Source organism: Danio rerio, chromosome 20, assembly GCF_049306965.1.
Source record: "Danio rerio strain Tuebingen ecotype United States chromosome 20, GRCz12tu, whole genome shotgun sequence".
NCBI lineage: Eukaryota > Metazoa > Chordata > Actinopteri > Cypriniformes > Danionidae > Danio > Danio rerio.
The window spans coordinates 27,623,899-27,640,116 of NC_133195.1; the positions used below are offsets into that span (position 1 = coordinate 27,623,899).

General features: G+C 37.6%; 1 protein-coding gene across 9 annotated transcripts in view; it reads right to left on the reverse strand.

The window, feature by feature from the left end:
• The window catches only part of epha7 (eph receptor A7), a 145,591-nt gene extending 131,324 nt beyond the window's left edge, over positions 1 to 14,267 (reverse strand). For 8 of the 9 annotated variants that reach the window (XM_021468468.2, XM_021468469.3, XM_021468467.3 and 5 more), the window contains exons 1-3: positions 14,083 to 14,267; positions 12,668 to 12,732; positions 10,819 to 11,488 (exon numbers count right to left, since the gene is read on the reverse strand). In XM_021468468.2, the coding sequence (XP_021324143.1) occupies positions 10,819 to 11,488; positions 12,668 to 12,732; positions 14,083 to 14,176 (829 nt within the window). In that variant the 5' untranslated portion in view covers positions 14,177 to 14,267. The remainder of the gene's footprint in view (positions 1 to 10,818; positions 11,489 to 12,667; positions 12,733 to 14,082) is intronic. The other variant, NM_001044979.2, reaches the window with a different exon arrangement.
• Between the last annotated feature and the right edge of the window lie 1,951 nt (positions 14,268 to 16,218).

Consider the following 16,218-nt stretch of genomic DNA (forward strand, 5'->3'; position numbering starts at 1 on the left):
TGAGGAAAATCAGTGCATGCAAACATATTTGTAACAACGGTTTCAGCTATTATGCTGACACCTTCAAAAAATAGTTTATTTAAAAATTGTTCCAACCTTGTTTTAGTATTGTTTTTTTGTGTCAAACACAAAAGTAGGTATATACAAGAATGTTGAAAACCTGTAACCATTGAGTTACTATGAATGTTTAAGGGTTTCCAACAATCGTTAAAATATCTTATTTTGTGTTCAAAACAGGTCAAGAGAAACAGGTCAAAATTAATTGTTTCTTTGATGCACGGTGATGCAGGTGTGAAAAAATGTGGTATTAGTTCAGTAATAATCATAACCGGTTATTACGTACTGACATAATTTATCACATATGTTATATGGCGGCAGGTTAAGGCGAGGAAGGAGACTAGGGCTGTGCTTTTTAGGTGCTGGCTGTTGTATTTCCTCATGCTGGCAACAATTCTGTGACAGTTCTTAAAAATGACTTTGCTTTTGTTTGGTGTCTGTGACTTTGAAACCAAAATATTCCCATACTACCGACGTGCTGTTTTTTAGAGTGCGCAAATCATAACACAATTCAATTCTTTAGGTGCGCTATCCCAGCCTAATCTCATGAGGAAACGTAAATATTTTTACATTTTGTCAGTTTAGTAGCCAATTTGTACAAATTCGTGCAAGTTCAGTCGTAAGAAAACGTAAGATTTTAAAAAGTAGGCGTGGCACCCAACCTTGCCCCTAAACCCAACCGTCATTGGGTGATGAGCAAATCGTACTAAATTGCCTGAAATAGATTGTACGAATTCATACGAATTAGTCACTAAATCAAAAAGTTACAAACTGCCGTGAGATTGCGTTGGCTATCCGCTCAAATAACCACAAGGCCCTTTAACCCATTGACTGCATCTGCTCATTCATAGTTTTATCTTTTATTTTTGCAATGATACACAGCTGTTACCGTGGTAAGCAACCCCAAATGTGGTATTTTCTTAAAAGATAACGAGTGCAAAGTCTTCTTAAGAACTCTACGACCATGGCTAATCAGATCTAAATAAAACCTCTTCCATCAGCAAGTTATCTCTTTCTCTCTCACACACACACACACACACACATAGAGAGACTCTGGATGACTTTGCAGCTTTGACAGAGGTGACTAAGTGAATGCACAATAGCAAACAGGCAGAGGTCCTTCATTTTGAAGCCAAACACAACCATGACCTGTCCGAACGTGCATGAACGCACACCCATTTAAAGAAACGCACATCCACGCACACCCAAAGCCACCCACACACACACACTCTTTAATACCGTCTCTATCCTTGCCCAGACACTGAATGATAAAGCATTCAATCAAACTTCTGGTGATTCATGAAAAACCAAGATGCAGCACGCATTTCTATCTTCCAATAATCATCTCCTCAGACAAATGACGGTTTCATGTAGTCTTGATTACTGTGCCGCTCGTAGCTGTCCTCACAAAAGTAGAGAACAGCATTACTTTCTAATTTTATTGATTCGTCTTTGGCACAATGTGTTCACTTCGAGTTACATTCAGTAATAAGTTGGCTGAGAGACAGCGCTCTGTGTGTGTGACATTTCTTCTCCTTAATCTCATTTTATGAGCAGGAGAGAATTTAGTCTGCTTCTCATTAACAAACAGCATCTCGGCCCCAGCAGAGCACCGTGAATGTAGAACGATTTTGAATATGAATTTTGGAAAGCTTCAATAATCATGCTATTTGTTGAAACGCTGGATCTCAAAGGATTCGATTGTAAAAGTACACCGTGACTTTCGCAAAAAAACATAAACTGTGTTTGTATAAGAGGCGGTTTTGGTGTCCAAGGCATTACTGGTTTTGTTTATTTTAAAATTTCTCATTAACTTGAGCCTTTTCCATGAGGGATTTCAGTTTTAGCAAATCGCAATTATATCCTGAAATAAATAATGATATGTCTAGAAGAAAAACAACATTTCAGTTTATTTACAACCTTTATAAACAACACTTATAAATATATATAATTATAAATGACTTATTTTAAGTACGAGAAGCATCAAGGAGACATTCTAAAAATATTTAAAAAGTATCTGCTGTCATCAATGATTCTATTATAAACTTCTAACGTTCACAGAACCTTCCTATAAGACAAAAACATTCTTTAAAGTTAACAAAAGGTTCTTAGGGCTGCGCGATTTGGCCTAAAATCAAAATCTCGATTAACTGAAGATTTTAACTCGATTTCAATTAATAAACAATCATTTTATTTATTTATTTAACAAGTTTTGTATAGTAAATATGCTCACATATTACAAGTGCGAGATTTTTGAATAAAGGGTGTATAACTTAAGTAATAACTGAAGAAAACAAACTCTATGAGCTATCTATGATTATTTAATGAACATCAATGTTGAACAACTGAAATTAAAACACACAATGCCTAAAATCAACAGTCACATTTTTCTTGTAAAAAAGTGAAAATAAATAACTTTTGCACTTTTGGAAATAAAATGTTTTATTCTCAATATTGCATTTTTATATTGAAAGTAGAAAATAAGCAGTTTCTCTTCTAAATAAAATAACTTGTAAAATTATATTTTAAACTTGAATCTTCAGTAAACAAATATTTTTATAATTTTGCTCACCTTTATTATGATAGGACAGTAGAAATTTCAGACAGGAAAGCATTGGGAGCAGAAGGATTGTCAAAGAACCTCAAACTGGGAATCGAACTTGGGTCTAGATGAGCACATCGGTGCTATATGTCAGTGCACAGTACCACTAGGCTATTGGCCTAACTTTGCCATCTCTGACACCAGACCATACTCGTGCATTCGACGCAGAAGTATAAAGTAGCTTTAACAGAGTGGGGTCACATGTTCAAAATAACTTACTCTTTATAACTGCATACTACATTCTGTATCATTCTGTATTTTATCATCTTCTCTATTTTTATACTGTCGGCTTATTTTTTAATTATTGACTTGTGTATATGTTGTACATTTTTAATCTATGGAATTGTGTATATATGTTGTACAGTTCTTAAAAGGCACTTTAAATAAAATTGATTATAATTATTGTTATTATTACGTGACTCCACATGCGGTAGGTAAAGTAATTAACCTGGAAAAATTTGATCGATTATAGGTTCTAAATTCATTCATTTTTTCTCTTTTCGGCTTGATCCCTTAATTAATCAGGGGTCGCCACAGCGGAATGAACCGCCAAGTTATCCAGCATATGTTTTACGCAGCGAATGCCCTTCCAGCTGCAACCCAATACTGGAAAACACCCATACACACTCTTTCACACACATACACTATGGCCAATATAACTTATCCAATTCACCTATAGTTTCTGCACTGTGGAGGAAACTGGAGCACCCAGAGGAACGTATATATAAAATACATTTCCTATCCTTTATTATATGCATACTTTTTTATTATATATTTATATATTCATTTTAAAACCTTTGATTTAAACGTAGAGTGCATGGAGTTTGGAAACATGCCTTTTCAATCATATGCAATGCATACTTTCCATTAATCTGCTACACAATAAAGCTTAACATGACTCAGCAGAGAAATTCAGCATTAGATCAAACATGCATATTTTGACAGCACAAAAACGAAACCACTGTCATGATGAGAAATAAACTGCTAAAGAGAATAGCCGGGAATCTTTTTGCCATTTCACTAGTAACGCCAGGATTTCTGTGGTGTCACCGAGGTCGCTCATGGGCTGTGCATGGGGTCAGTGAATATTAACTTCATTTACACATGGTTGCAAACAGAGCAGCTTGCACAATACAAGCCTGCCTGCTCTGCTTAGTAACGTGAGCAGTCGAGCTGACAGGTCACTGCCAGGCTGGAAGATGGATGAGCTGAGCAGTTGACCCTTGGCTTGCCTGAGGAGCCAGCTCTATGGCTTCTTCCCCCTCCAAACAAAGACCCCCTACCAGCAACCGCCCTGCTCGCAACTCCAGCAGCACTAACAGGTCCCGACATCTCCATCAACCCTTACACGCTCGCACACACACAAACAGATTTTGATAGGCTTAGTCTTTTTAGCCTGACACACCCAGCGAAACGCTCTTTTATGCGCGAATACACAGGCGCATGTGGCCGTACTATGGGCGGCTTACCCCCTTTAGCAAGCTAAACGCTGGCACACACACTTCTCTTTTCAAATTGCTCTCTGCTCATCCGTACTAATGGATGCAATTGGACAAGCAGACACTGTGTTAAAAGCAACAAAGCAGCTGTGTGCGTGTGTGTGTATGTGTGTTTGGAGCAGCTTTGGCCCGGGGCAACCGGGTGAAAGTGATATGTGACCAGGTTGAAGGCCTTAACACTCGGTGAGCATCAGGGAGGGTCTGTTGTCAGAGTGACTCTCCTCTGGGAGAGCGACAGAGCAGGAGACTCAGCAGCTCAATCTCCCCCTAAGAGCAAAATCAATAGCTTATTACATAACTGCACACTTTTCTCCTTTACAGAGAAAGAGGGGGAGAGTGGAAGGAAGTCCTGAGAGGCTCGATCTAATATGAAAATGTCATCTTTTTTTTTTTAACTGTGCTAATGTCTCTACCTGGACTCTTGATAATGACAAACCACCCAGCAAACAATTATGTGTTTAATAGACATCTAAATACAGCTATGCCAAAACAAAACTAAACTTGGGCTGTCAGTGAAAATCTAAAAGACATCTAAGAATAGCCCAAAACTAGACTAGTCTTCAAATAGACATATTAGACAGACTTTATATGTTTAGTGATTCATTTGTTTATTTGATGAATAGTCTAGTTTTGGCCTATTCTTAGACGTCTATTAGATTTTCACTGACAGCCCAAATTTAGCCTTGTTTTAGCCAAGACAACTATTTTTAGACGTTTATTAGACATCTATTAGACATCATTTAAAAACAAAGAAAAAAATGAAAATGCTTGCTGGACATTGACTTGCATAATGGATCATTTCAAAAGTCAAATGACATTAAGCTGACAAATTACAAAGATCACTTGATATAGATAGTTGTTCATAAGGACCATGCTCACGTTTAATTACAGTCAGGTTTTGTGAAGGCACTGACAATTATGACAATATTATGACAGACAAATATTATTCCTCACCACTGACAGCATTTTCTAGAAATCCATGTCCAATGTTATATGGCTTAGGATGGAACATTTAAGCTAGCACAATTAGAAAACAACAAATCGAATTTAATTAGGCAGGTTATGGTAATTAGGCAAGTTATTGTATATCGATGGTTTGTTCTGTAGATTATCAAAAAAAAAATTGCTTAAAGGGGCTAATAATCTTGACCTTAATTTTTTTTTCTTTTATTCTAGCTGAAATAAAATAAAGAAGACTTTCTCCAGAAGAAAACAATATTATCAGACATTAGGCATGGGATGATAACCATTTTGAAGGTATACCGCAGTTTATAAAAGTCAGGGTTTAAAAACAGTTAAAATTTTCAGTAATACAGTACGTAAGATATGTGTAAGATTTTTTTTATTATTATTTTATTATTTTTATGTTTTGTAAGACAACAGTATCTTCAGCAGAAAACAATATCCAAAGATTCCATTCAAATTGTAAAGAAATCTGTGTTTTCGAAACTAATGAAGACAGCAGAAGTCAATGATTCATTTTCATTATTTAGCCTGACATGTTTTCTGTTCCAAGATATTTCAAACCTTCCAAAAAACTAAATACATTGTTTTCAAAGAGGACAAAAATGTTGTTTTTTACCCAAACATTTAAAAAGAATGTATATTTAGAGCAGTGAGCACAATACTGTGATAGCGTGATATTTTTATTCAAGGTTATCAGACCGTCAGAATCTTATACCAGCCCATGTCTTTCAGACTTACTGTGAAAATTTCCTTGCTCTGTTAAACATTATTTGGGAAATATTAAAAAAGAAAAAAAAAATTAATAATTCTAATAATTAAATAATATTTCTGACTTCAAGGGGCTAATAATTCTGACTTCACCTGCATCTCACACAAAATTGTAGTATTATGTTAAGCATTTTTTTTTTCTTTGTAAAACATCCAACGAGGAGAGGGATCATCGTCGTAAATAATTAAATGATTAAATAGAGAATTACTACAATTTTGTGTGATTTTGAATAAAATATAACTAAATAATGATTCCCAGTTTAGTCAGTTTGCCTGTTCTAAATTATGCGCAAAATGAGTGACAGATTTTACCTGTTAATTCCAAGGTTAGCTTGGATTAATTTCACTTTTTTATTTTCTAAAATGTGAATATCACTTTATAATATTTTATATCTCACAAAACCACATGAGGCCATAACAGATTATATTCTATTCTTTTATTATTATTTTTTGTTCACAGTAAAAATATTGATAATAATTTGTACTTTAAAATGGAGTAAATTATACCCAAAATATAGGCCTTTACTCCTTTATTTTGTTATGTTAACCATTCGTTACTTTACCTTTGATCCAGCGAAACAACAGGAAATGTGATTGCGAACATGAAGAAACATCAATAACTGGACGAGTGCCAACTGACAGCCTTGACGACATGACAGAATGACAGCTCCGCTCATGTTCAAAACAACCTTCCATCTGACAAAACCAAGGGGGAAAAACAAACAGTGTCGTAGGAGCATACGGCAGTTCTCCAAGACCCTGACCAGGCGAGAAGGCTATTATCCATCAGCAGATGATTCTAACCCTGACAGCTTCAGACCCAACGGGCTTCCCTGAGGAACTTGTCTCCGTTTGAATAATTAAGCCCACTTACAGTTCTCTAACGGATGACCGTTTGTAGCCTTTACTTTCACACCTTATCAATCACTTGCGTGTCAAGCCTTTATACAATCCGCCCACCCCCGACTCCTGGTTGCATCATTTGAAATGCAAAGCACGGCCTCACCAAGCCAGAGTCTTGCTCTTGCATCCCTCCACCTCGCCTGCTCCTGGAGCTTGTCTCCACAGATAGCGGCCTCCTTCCGTGTTCTGGCAATCCATCAGGCTTTGACTAACTTCTGTCCAACTATTTGACATCTGGGAGATGGATGGTGTCAGCGCCTGCCGTTGCCAGTAACTCCTCCTGTTAGCATGTTAGCCAATGCTAGCTTGTTTTTTCCCCATAGAATAATAAACAGAGGCTTGGCTGGTAATTAACACAAGTGGAAGTGGGTGAGCTATCAGTTAATATTAGGCGTTTCTTCAGACAATATATGATTATTGATGTGACGTGGTGTAGTCGAGCAACATACATTCCACAGATTGTTCGCAAAAGCTTTACGAAAACAAAGAGATCAATGTCTGTCTACAAGGACTCTTTTTCTGCCTCCAAAGGACTTAGTGTCTCCATTTTCTCTGAGTAGCCACTGTTGAACAGAGCTTCGCAAATGAATGGCCGCCTATTTTTTCTTGAGCTCTATGCAAATAAACTCTGGCATGCTGCTGAACACTTCAGATTGCTTTTTCTTTTTTTTTCAACACTCATAACACTGATTCTTGTGACTGCGAGGAACAGATCTCTGAAAAAGCAGGAAGACTTGCATTGAGACTTTGGAGAAATTATTTCAAACCTGTATGAATTTCTTCTGTGACACACAAAAGATGAAATATTAAAAAAGGTTTTGCATCAGTGGGTTCAAAACTACTTTCAAAGAATTTTTTTTTTAAATAACTTTTCCACAGAGGAAAGAAATAGAAAACAATTGATGACAGAATTTTCTTTTTAGGAGTGAACTGCGCCTTTAAGCCTTTAGAATGAAAAAGTTGGTGGTGTCTCAAACTAGACACCAGCCGGTATAAGAGTCTGTCGGTATGATTTACCTCAGAGAAAAATATCATGGTTTGACGGTATTGTGATTACTGCTCTAAAATATTCATTCATCCATTTTCATCACCGCTTCTCTGGGGCCGAGTTGCAAGGCGTTCCCAGGCCAGCCAAGAGACATAGTTCCTTCAGCATGTCCTGGGTCTTTTCTAAGGTCTCTTTTTTGTTTTTTGTTTTAAAGACTTCTTTTTGGCTTTTTTTAGATAGGACAGTATTTAGACAGGAAGCGGAGTTGAAGAGAGAGAGAGGGGGTAGGGAAATGTCCTCAAGCTGGGATTCAATCTCGGGATGCCTTGACGTGCTACTGCACCATATGTCGACACGCTAACCACTAGGCTATTGCGCCGACTTCCCTAAGGTCTCTTACTGGTGGGACTTGCCTATAGAACACCGCCCTGAGTAGGCGTCCAGGAGGCATCGGAAACAGACTTCTCTCGATTTTTAAATGTCTGGGTAAAAAACTAAAACTAGTTTCCCCTTTGAACACAATATTTTTTATTTTGAGAAACATTTAAAATATTTTGGAACAGTAAACATGTCAAGCTAAATAATTAAAATGAATCATTGACTTCTACTGTTTTCATTAGTTTCAAAAGATTTCTTTACAATTTAAAACACCATCTTTGGATATATTTTACTGCTGGGGATACTGTTGTCCTAAAAAGCAAAGAAAAAAAAATAAACATTTTATAAAATCTTACATATACTGTAGCAGCGGTATAGCAAAAAAAAATTGGGGCGGTTTTAAAACCTTGACAGTTCCAAACCACAGTATACCTTGAAAACAGATATCATCCAATGCCTTTCTCAAACATGTGGCATCAAAGCCATCAGGCTAGCACAAGTTTACATCAAAAAGCAATTAAATACTGTGTCAGCGGATGTGTGTCCTGTGCGAATGCCCATTTAGAGGAAGAGGAAAACAAAAAAAGAGGAAGAAATGATAGACACACAATCCTCCATCAGGAGTTTGATGAATGAGATGGTCAAAACAGCCATTTTCATGGGCCTCCTCAGGTTTCCCCTCTCAATTTTTAATGCAAGACATTTTAGACTTTACCCTGTATGCATGAGCGTCTGTTTGTGTGCGTATCAGTATATAAATAGGGTGGATTTTATAACAGAACACAGTGAGATGGTGTAAAAACAGGAGCATTCTGAGCCATCAGGGTCACAATGTCTTGGCCAAGCCCCAGAGGGGAGGAAAAGAAAGAGAGGATAACGAAAAGAGCTGCAACATGAGCTGTATACTCCTGGAAAGATCAGTCCTCCATATTAAAAAGACCCCTGTCACTCACAGGCCTTCAGCCCCAGATACCTTGCACTGCATTACTGTTTGTCTAACAGAAGGAGAAAACACACCAGTATTTTTCAGTCTGTTCGGTGCTCGGGGGGAAACTCTGAACAGGCAATTTAATATCGGGAGGATCGCTAAGAGGAAGTGCTGATGCGGCAGTCTCATGCTCATTTTATTTAGATTAACTACAGCGGTAATATCACAGCCACTCATGCCAGGAGCGACGCACAACTCATAAAGTGACAATGGAAGGGGGCAGGAATCTAAATGGGTGACAGGGTTTGTTTGTCGCCGTCTCTCAGAGAAACATGCGACATTGTTTTTGAGGAATGTAAGTTGGCTTCTTGAACAGCGATTAATTCTCAGGGAAAGCATTCGAGACTTTTTAAGAGTTTGCCGTTCCTTTTCACTGCATGAAAGTTTCACTATTTAATTTAGGTTTTTATTCTTCCTTTGAGTGAATAAAAATCCCTGAATGTTTAATAGGTTAAAAGGGTGGAATTGAAAAAAGCACATAAAATGCATCCTTTTATTATGCTTAATGTGTGCCAGATAGCCCATATTACATAGAAGCACCATCAACTTTCTCCTTTGCTCCCTTTCTGCCTTTTGAAATGGCTTTCAGCTTTGCAACAACCTCTCACCATGAAGCAGCCTTGCCCATTTTAGCTTCTGATAGCATAATAGTGTTCTGAAGCACCCTTTACGTGATAACTTAATGATGTAGACGTGTATGTGCACCGCATAAAAGCTATCCAAACCTTCCACAGATATCAGATAAATCATTACTGGTCTGCACACTTGATAATCCAGAGGTGACCCAGAATGGCAGAAAAAAGGGTAGACGGCCACTTAAACCATACAAAACCAAAAGATCCGGTCCCTTAGATACTAATCATGCGTCATGTGACTGGCAAAAAAAATGCTTAGCACCATTATTGACGGTGAAGGCACTAGTAGTGTTTTAGTGTTAATTGCAGAGTATATCAGACACTACTGTAATTACGTTTCCTGTTTGGACACTTCCTAAATAACTTCTCTGTTGTTTGTTTTGTCTTTCTTTAAGGGTCATTTCAAAGGTCCAAAGACGGAATAGGCTATGGGCTGAAGCTCTTTTATACATGGTGTCATTTGCAAATGATTGGTTTTGGCTTGTTGCCAAATGGAAAGAAAAGAAAAGAGTGGAAAAAATAGAGTGGCTGTTTCTGAGAGCTAGACTGGAGTGCTAGTTATCATTTAATATGTGCCAATGTGCATAAGGCAATAAATTAAAAGCCCACAAATCAAACGACTTACAGGGATTTCAATTACTGTGCCAAGGATTTTTGCCCCCACATTTAATCCATCATTATTATCTTCGCCCAGTAAGCATGCGTTTTTTGTTGCTGGTTATTTTTCATTCAGCTTTTCTTTTATTAATCGTTCATCAGCTGCTTCATGTTTTTCAGCATGGTTTGTTTTTGCTTTCGCATTGGTTTGGTATAATTCGGATGAATTACCTCAAATTGGGATAATTCTATGCTTGGGCACTCAGTCAAGCAATTGGAACAAGGACTGTCTTGGTGAATGCACACATAAACGAGTCTTACACATAATAATATCTTATTAATTGCTCCATTGTCCTATCTTCTGTCGTACATAAGGTTAATCAGCTGGGTTCTAATACATGCCAACAGATTTGTGCAAATGAAAATAAAGTACTCACGTTCACATGCATCTCCCTTCTGGTGAAATCCAGCTTTGCATATACATTTCCCAATGGGCACCAGCCATTCTCCTTCTGCGCTGCAGTGCATTTTGGGAGAATTGTCGGCCTCCTCCTCTGCATCGTTGACGCATGTGCCCTCCACTTCCACCAGAGATGAAAACTCCGAACCTGTCACTGTATCTGGGAACGTGGCCAGGTTCTCAATAATCGACCAACACTTCTTATAATACACTTTGACGGAGACCAAAGCAATGCAGGCGCCTACATCCTGAAAGGCTAAGTAGAAGCCTCGGCGAGAAAGGGGCCCGATTATACGCACCTCTGTGTTGAGCTTCATCTTTCTTTCCCCCAGGTCACCCTGAGTGAAACTCTCGTCCGCGGCTATAGTGTCAATTTTCACATACTGACTCTCCCTTATATTCCTGCCCACCTCCACATCGGTTTCCTGGTAGTACAAGTTGAACGTCTCCTTGCAAGAGCCAACCACCCCTGGAAGGCTGTTACAATCCCTCAAGGTAAACTTCAGCTCCACAAAAATCCTCTGGGCATCGCCCTTTTCAATCCAGTTAGTCCGTAGCCAATTGTTCTGATTTGGCTCCATGACCTGGCAGACCTGGTATGTGCGAATGGGTGTGTAGTTTTCATCCAAGCCGCTGATCTCTTCCCACTGAGAAAAAGGAAAACGCAGTTAATCATCATTACACTAAAAAGCTCAAAACTAACGTCAAGGGAGAATGCTACAGCGTGTTAAAACCAGTCTCTGTGTGAAAATATGCGGGATATAAAGATGATCTGAATGAATTCATCTGCAGCCAGCTGCTACATTTTTCAAATCGCTGAAATTAACACAGTTTAATCGGTGTCTTTGTTGAGTGTATTCACCTAAAATATTTATTTTAGTGATTTTTTTTTCTTGATATCAGCCAATAAATGTGAAAATAATGTGCATCTTAAAATAGATTTATATATATATATATATATATATATATATATATATATATATATATATATATATATATATATATATATACTTTTTAATAAATCCTGCAAAGCTTTATAAACAACAATGTAACAATGTACACAGTCAACATAAAAAAGTAACTACAATGGAAAAAAAAATGTTTTAAGGGTATAAAGCAAACATAATTTTTGGTGTTTTTACAAGTTTTCCTAAAATGCTTATATGTATCCTAGCCACATCTTTATTAATTAAACAAACACATGCACAATACTTTTTGCAAACTTTGAATTCAAGTAATTCTGAAAAGTTTAGTAGAACATTACAGCACTTATTACAAGACAAATTAATAAAAATATAAACTACAAAAGCATTTACAAGTAATTAAAACTATTTAATCCAGTAAAAACAGCAGGTCAAAATAATATTTTTTTGTTCCTAATATAACTAATACTTGTAAATTGCTGCTACACATTATTTATGATTTTTATGTTTAAACAATTTTTTTTAATCTTTCAAGTCTTTTTTAAACAACAAAAGCAGTATAACAAAGAAAATAAGTTAATTTACAAAGTTCAGCAAAGGCTCAATTAGATGTCTTTAGTTAAAGCAAATTAACTTTTATTTTAAACGCCTGTAAAAAGTAGTTTAGAGCTCACAAACAACTTTTATAAGAAACAAAACCACCTTCATATAAAGCAAAACTAAATTATTTATTGTTTACCGTTTAGAAACATTCATGTATAAAGGCTCACATCTGAGAAAAGCAACATATTACTCCGCCGCATAATTTTAGGTTGTTATTAAAATGCCACAAGAAGTACGCGCATTGCAGAAAATCATAAATGTTAGTTGCAATAAGCAAAAGTTGCAAAGTTTCCAGCTTACCCCGCTTGGAGGAGACGATATCCATTCCAGCTCTGTCTGCTGCGCCTTTGAATCCAGCAGGATCACTGCCGACGACACACAAAGTGAACACTTACAATAATGCATCTTTAATTGTGATTAATGTTTGGCAGACATCTCGTTCATATTCCAGAAGCATTTTACATCGCGAGCGAGCGCAGACACAGACGAAACGTGAGCGAGCGCGCGAGTTTGACCCATTTTCAGCAGACAGCGGTGGAGATTTATGACAATAAGCACCCAACACCTCTGAAACCTGCGCAACACCTGTTCGTGTGTCAATATAACCGACAGGCACGCTTTCGCTTCAGCTGTGCGATCGAAAAATCGCTAAAGTTCCCTTGTGTAAACCAGTGAGAATATTACGCGGATGCGCGCGCGCCGGCTAAAACGCGTGCGAAATTAATCGCTATTTTGTTAGTCAAATACATTTCGCTGAACTGTTATCTGCTTTTTGAGTGATCGAGTGACTAAACTGAAGAGAATGAGTTATAATAAATAACGACTTAAGGGGAAATTGTAATTATAAACTCTCAAGGGGGCATAGGACAGACAGCACGATCTTAATCCAAAATTAATAAATAAATACAAAATAATCCGATAAATAAACGAGGAACTGAGAGTGTTGCCTTTTCAGGACTCTTCTCATATAACTGAACTAGCTACACACAACAGCCATAAGATCAATGTATTGGAAGTACACAGAGGGATTCATCAATTTCAGGTTTCAGTCCGGACGAACGATACCTCGGGTTCATGCTATATGTTTTATAGTCGATGCTGAAGTGTGTGATATACATATTTTCAGCAGCTTCAGACACAGAACTGCTGTAATAATAACACAGCGATCTGTGTGTTAATTCTGTAGGCTATCTGCTCGATAACTTGGTAATGAAGCAGTTCGATTGCTGTATGATTGCAGGAGGTTTTCATCCCGGACAATTCCTTTTCTACTAACTGAAGCTGATCGCACATGTCGCAGTCCAGTTGCAGAATTGTCCGTATTCTGCCGGGCTGGTTAACAAGCCACAAGCAGATCTTTTTCAAGTTTGATATTGCTGTTGTTTCACTGCACTGAATGGAAAGCACGACAAACGAGCAGCTGATAACCAGAAGATACATGGAGGTGAGGGTATCTTAACCAGATAAAAACTGCTGTCTGTGTTTTCATTTTTAGTCGCGTTGTGCAGTTGTAAATCACTCGTCTTCGTGTCTTGGCGAAAGTCTATGCGCCAGGGATAAAAATACTCGCATTATCAGAGACAGGCGCATATCATTGTCTAATGTGTGATAAAAACAATTATCTGTTTGTCTGTCACATTGTCGATACAGTATCTGCTGTAACTAATGATTTGTTCGCGCTGTCAAGATGCAATAAAGGAAACTTTCGCACTCACCCTCTCTTGTGTTCTGTGCTATTCCAGTGTTCACATAAAAACATAAATGAAGGCAAAATATAATCCACACACACGAAACTGAGGTGCAAACCATGGTGTAGTTGAAAGTTGGCTAAACAGTGTGCGCTTTTTCCAACGCGGCGTTCCCTTCCCATTGACTACGCTCCAGCACCAGCTCTCTGGGTGAATAAAACAGCCGTCTCTCACTCAAATACCTCGGCATTTGGGGGGCGGGGCTTAGCGCATTCGGCGTGTCACTTATCTTGACTGACAGAGAGCACACCCACCTTTGGCGCGCGAAAGGCTTTCGTGTAAAAACACGGGCGAATCAGCTTAAAGCGAAGGCGGATCCTTAATTTTAGTCTAAAACAGACAAGCGTGGGGTTCTCGGACTTCTAGGATTAAACGTTGTCGGACAATGTTTGCTGTCGTTATTTCAAGAAAGACTAAGCAATGCTGTAAAGTTCGACTGGAAATAATGAACTAAAAGGTAATAACGTTTTATGAACAGTTAAACGTGGCTTAATGAATTCAGTCAGTTACAGAGAAAATATCAAAACATCTTTGAGAGCGGGTGAGGAAACTTTCCCTGTCACAGCACTTAAAACACAGAAGTCTACTCTATCAAGATAAGACTTGAACCGTGGGTAGGGCACTCAAGCATGTCACGACATCCGATGAAACGTTCATGTTTTTCTCAAGTCATTGAAAAGCATTACATCATCAGCAGGTAAACCATTAAACATCATCATAACCTGTTTTGTCTGGCAGCTGTTTTGAGCTTGCAATTTTTTGTTTTGTCACTAACCTGCACGAGTTGCAGCAATCAAACGATTTCCGTAAAGGTCAAATAGAAATAGATCTAAATGCTCACATCTAGCTTAAGATATTTATTTATTTTTCTTTATTGTTTTGTTAATTGTAGATAGATAGATCTCAGTTAAAAGGATAGTTACCCCAAAAATGATAATATTATCCTAAGATTTTACTCACTCTCAGGCCTCCCTGAGATGTGGCTGATTTGCTCCCTACAAAATTGTGATCATTGATGATTCCATAAAATGCAAGTCAGTGAGTACCAGCACTACAAGAAATAAATAAATAAACATGACATCTTTTATTAATTAACATTAACATAGATGATATGGTCACACTTTATGATAAGGTTTCATTTGTTAGCTACAAATAAGCAATACTTGTTATTAATCATATTTCAATATTTACTAATGCATTAAATGCAAAATTGTGCACGTTAACATTAGTCAATGCAGTCAGTTAAAATAAACTAACAATATCCATTCATTCATTAATTTTCCTTCGGCCTAGTCTCTTTATTTATCAGGAGTTGCCACTGCAGAATGAACTGCCAACTTATCCAGCATATGTTTTACGCAGAGGATGCCCTTCCAGCTGCAACCCAACACTGTGAAACACCCATAGACCAGGGTTCATGCGGTCATGGAAAACCTGGAAAAGTCATGGAATTTTGACATGGCATTTTCCAGGACAAGTTTTGGAAAAACAGAAAAACCCACAAAGTTTTGGAAAAGTAATGGAAAACGCCGTTTATGTGTATACTTGAATATAGGTTAGTTGATTTTACTTATTTTTTTTTTGTCCTTGGTTAATCATACACTCTCGCATTAATAATGCATATTAATGTGTAAGCATTATCTAAATACATTTTTATAGATATAAATATAAATTGGGCATCACTATGGCACAGGGAGTAGCAGAATCGCCTCACAGCACGAAGGTCACTGGTTCAAGCCTCGATTGGGTCAGTTGGCATTTCTGTATGGAGTTTGTACGTTCTCCCCATGTTTTCCTTTGGGTGCTTCGGTTTTCCCCACAATCCAAAAACATGTGGTATAGGTAAGCTAAAGTTCTCTGTAGTGTATGAGTGTGAATGAGTGTGTATAGATGTTTTGCCAGTGATGGGTTGCAGATGGAAGTGCAACGGCTGCTCAAAACATATGCTGGATGAGTTGGCGGTTCATTCCACTGTGGCGACTCCAGATTAATTAATGGATTAAGCTGAAAAGAAAATGAATAAATAAGTAAATGAATTAATAAATATAAATGTAACTGAATAAATTGTTGCGTGTTTTACAATATGCTGTAATAAATTTTAAC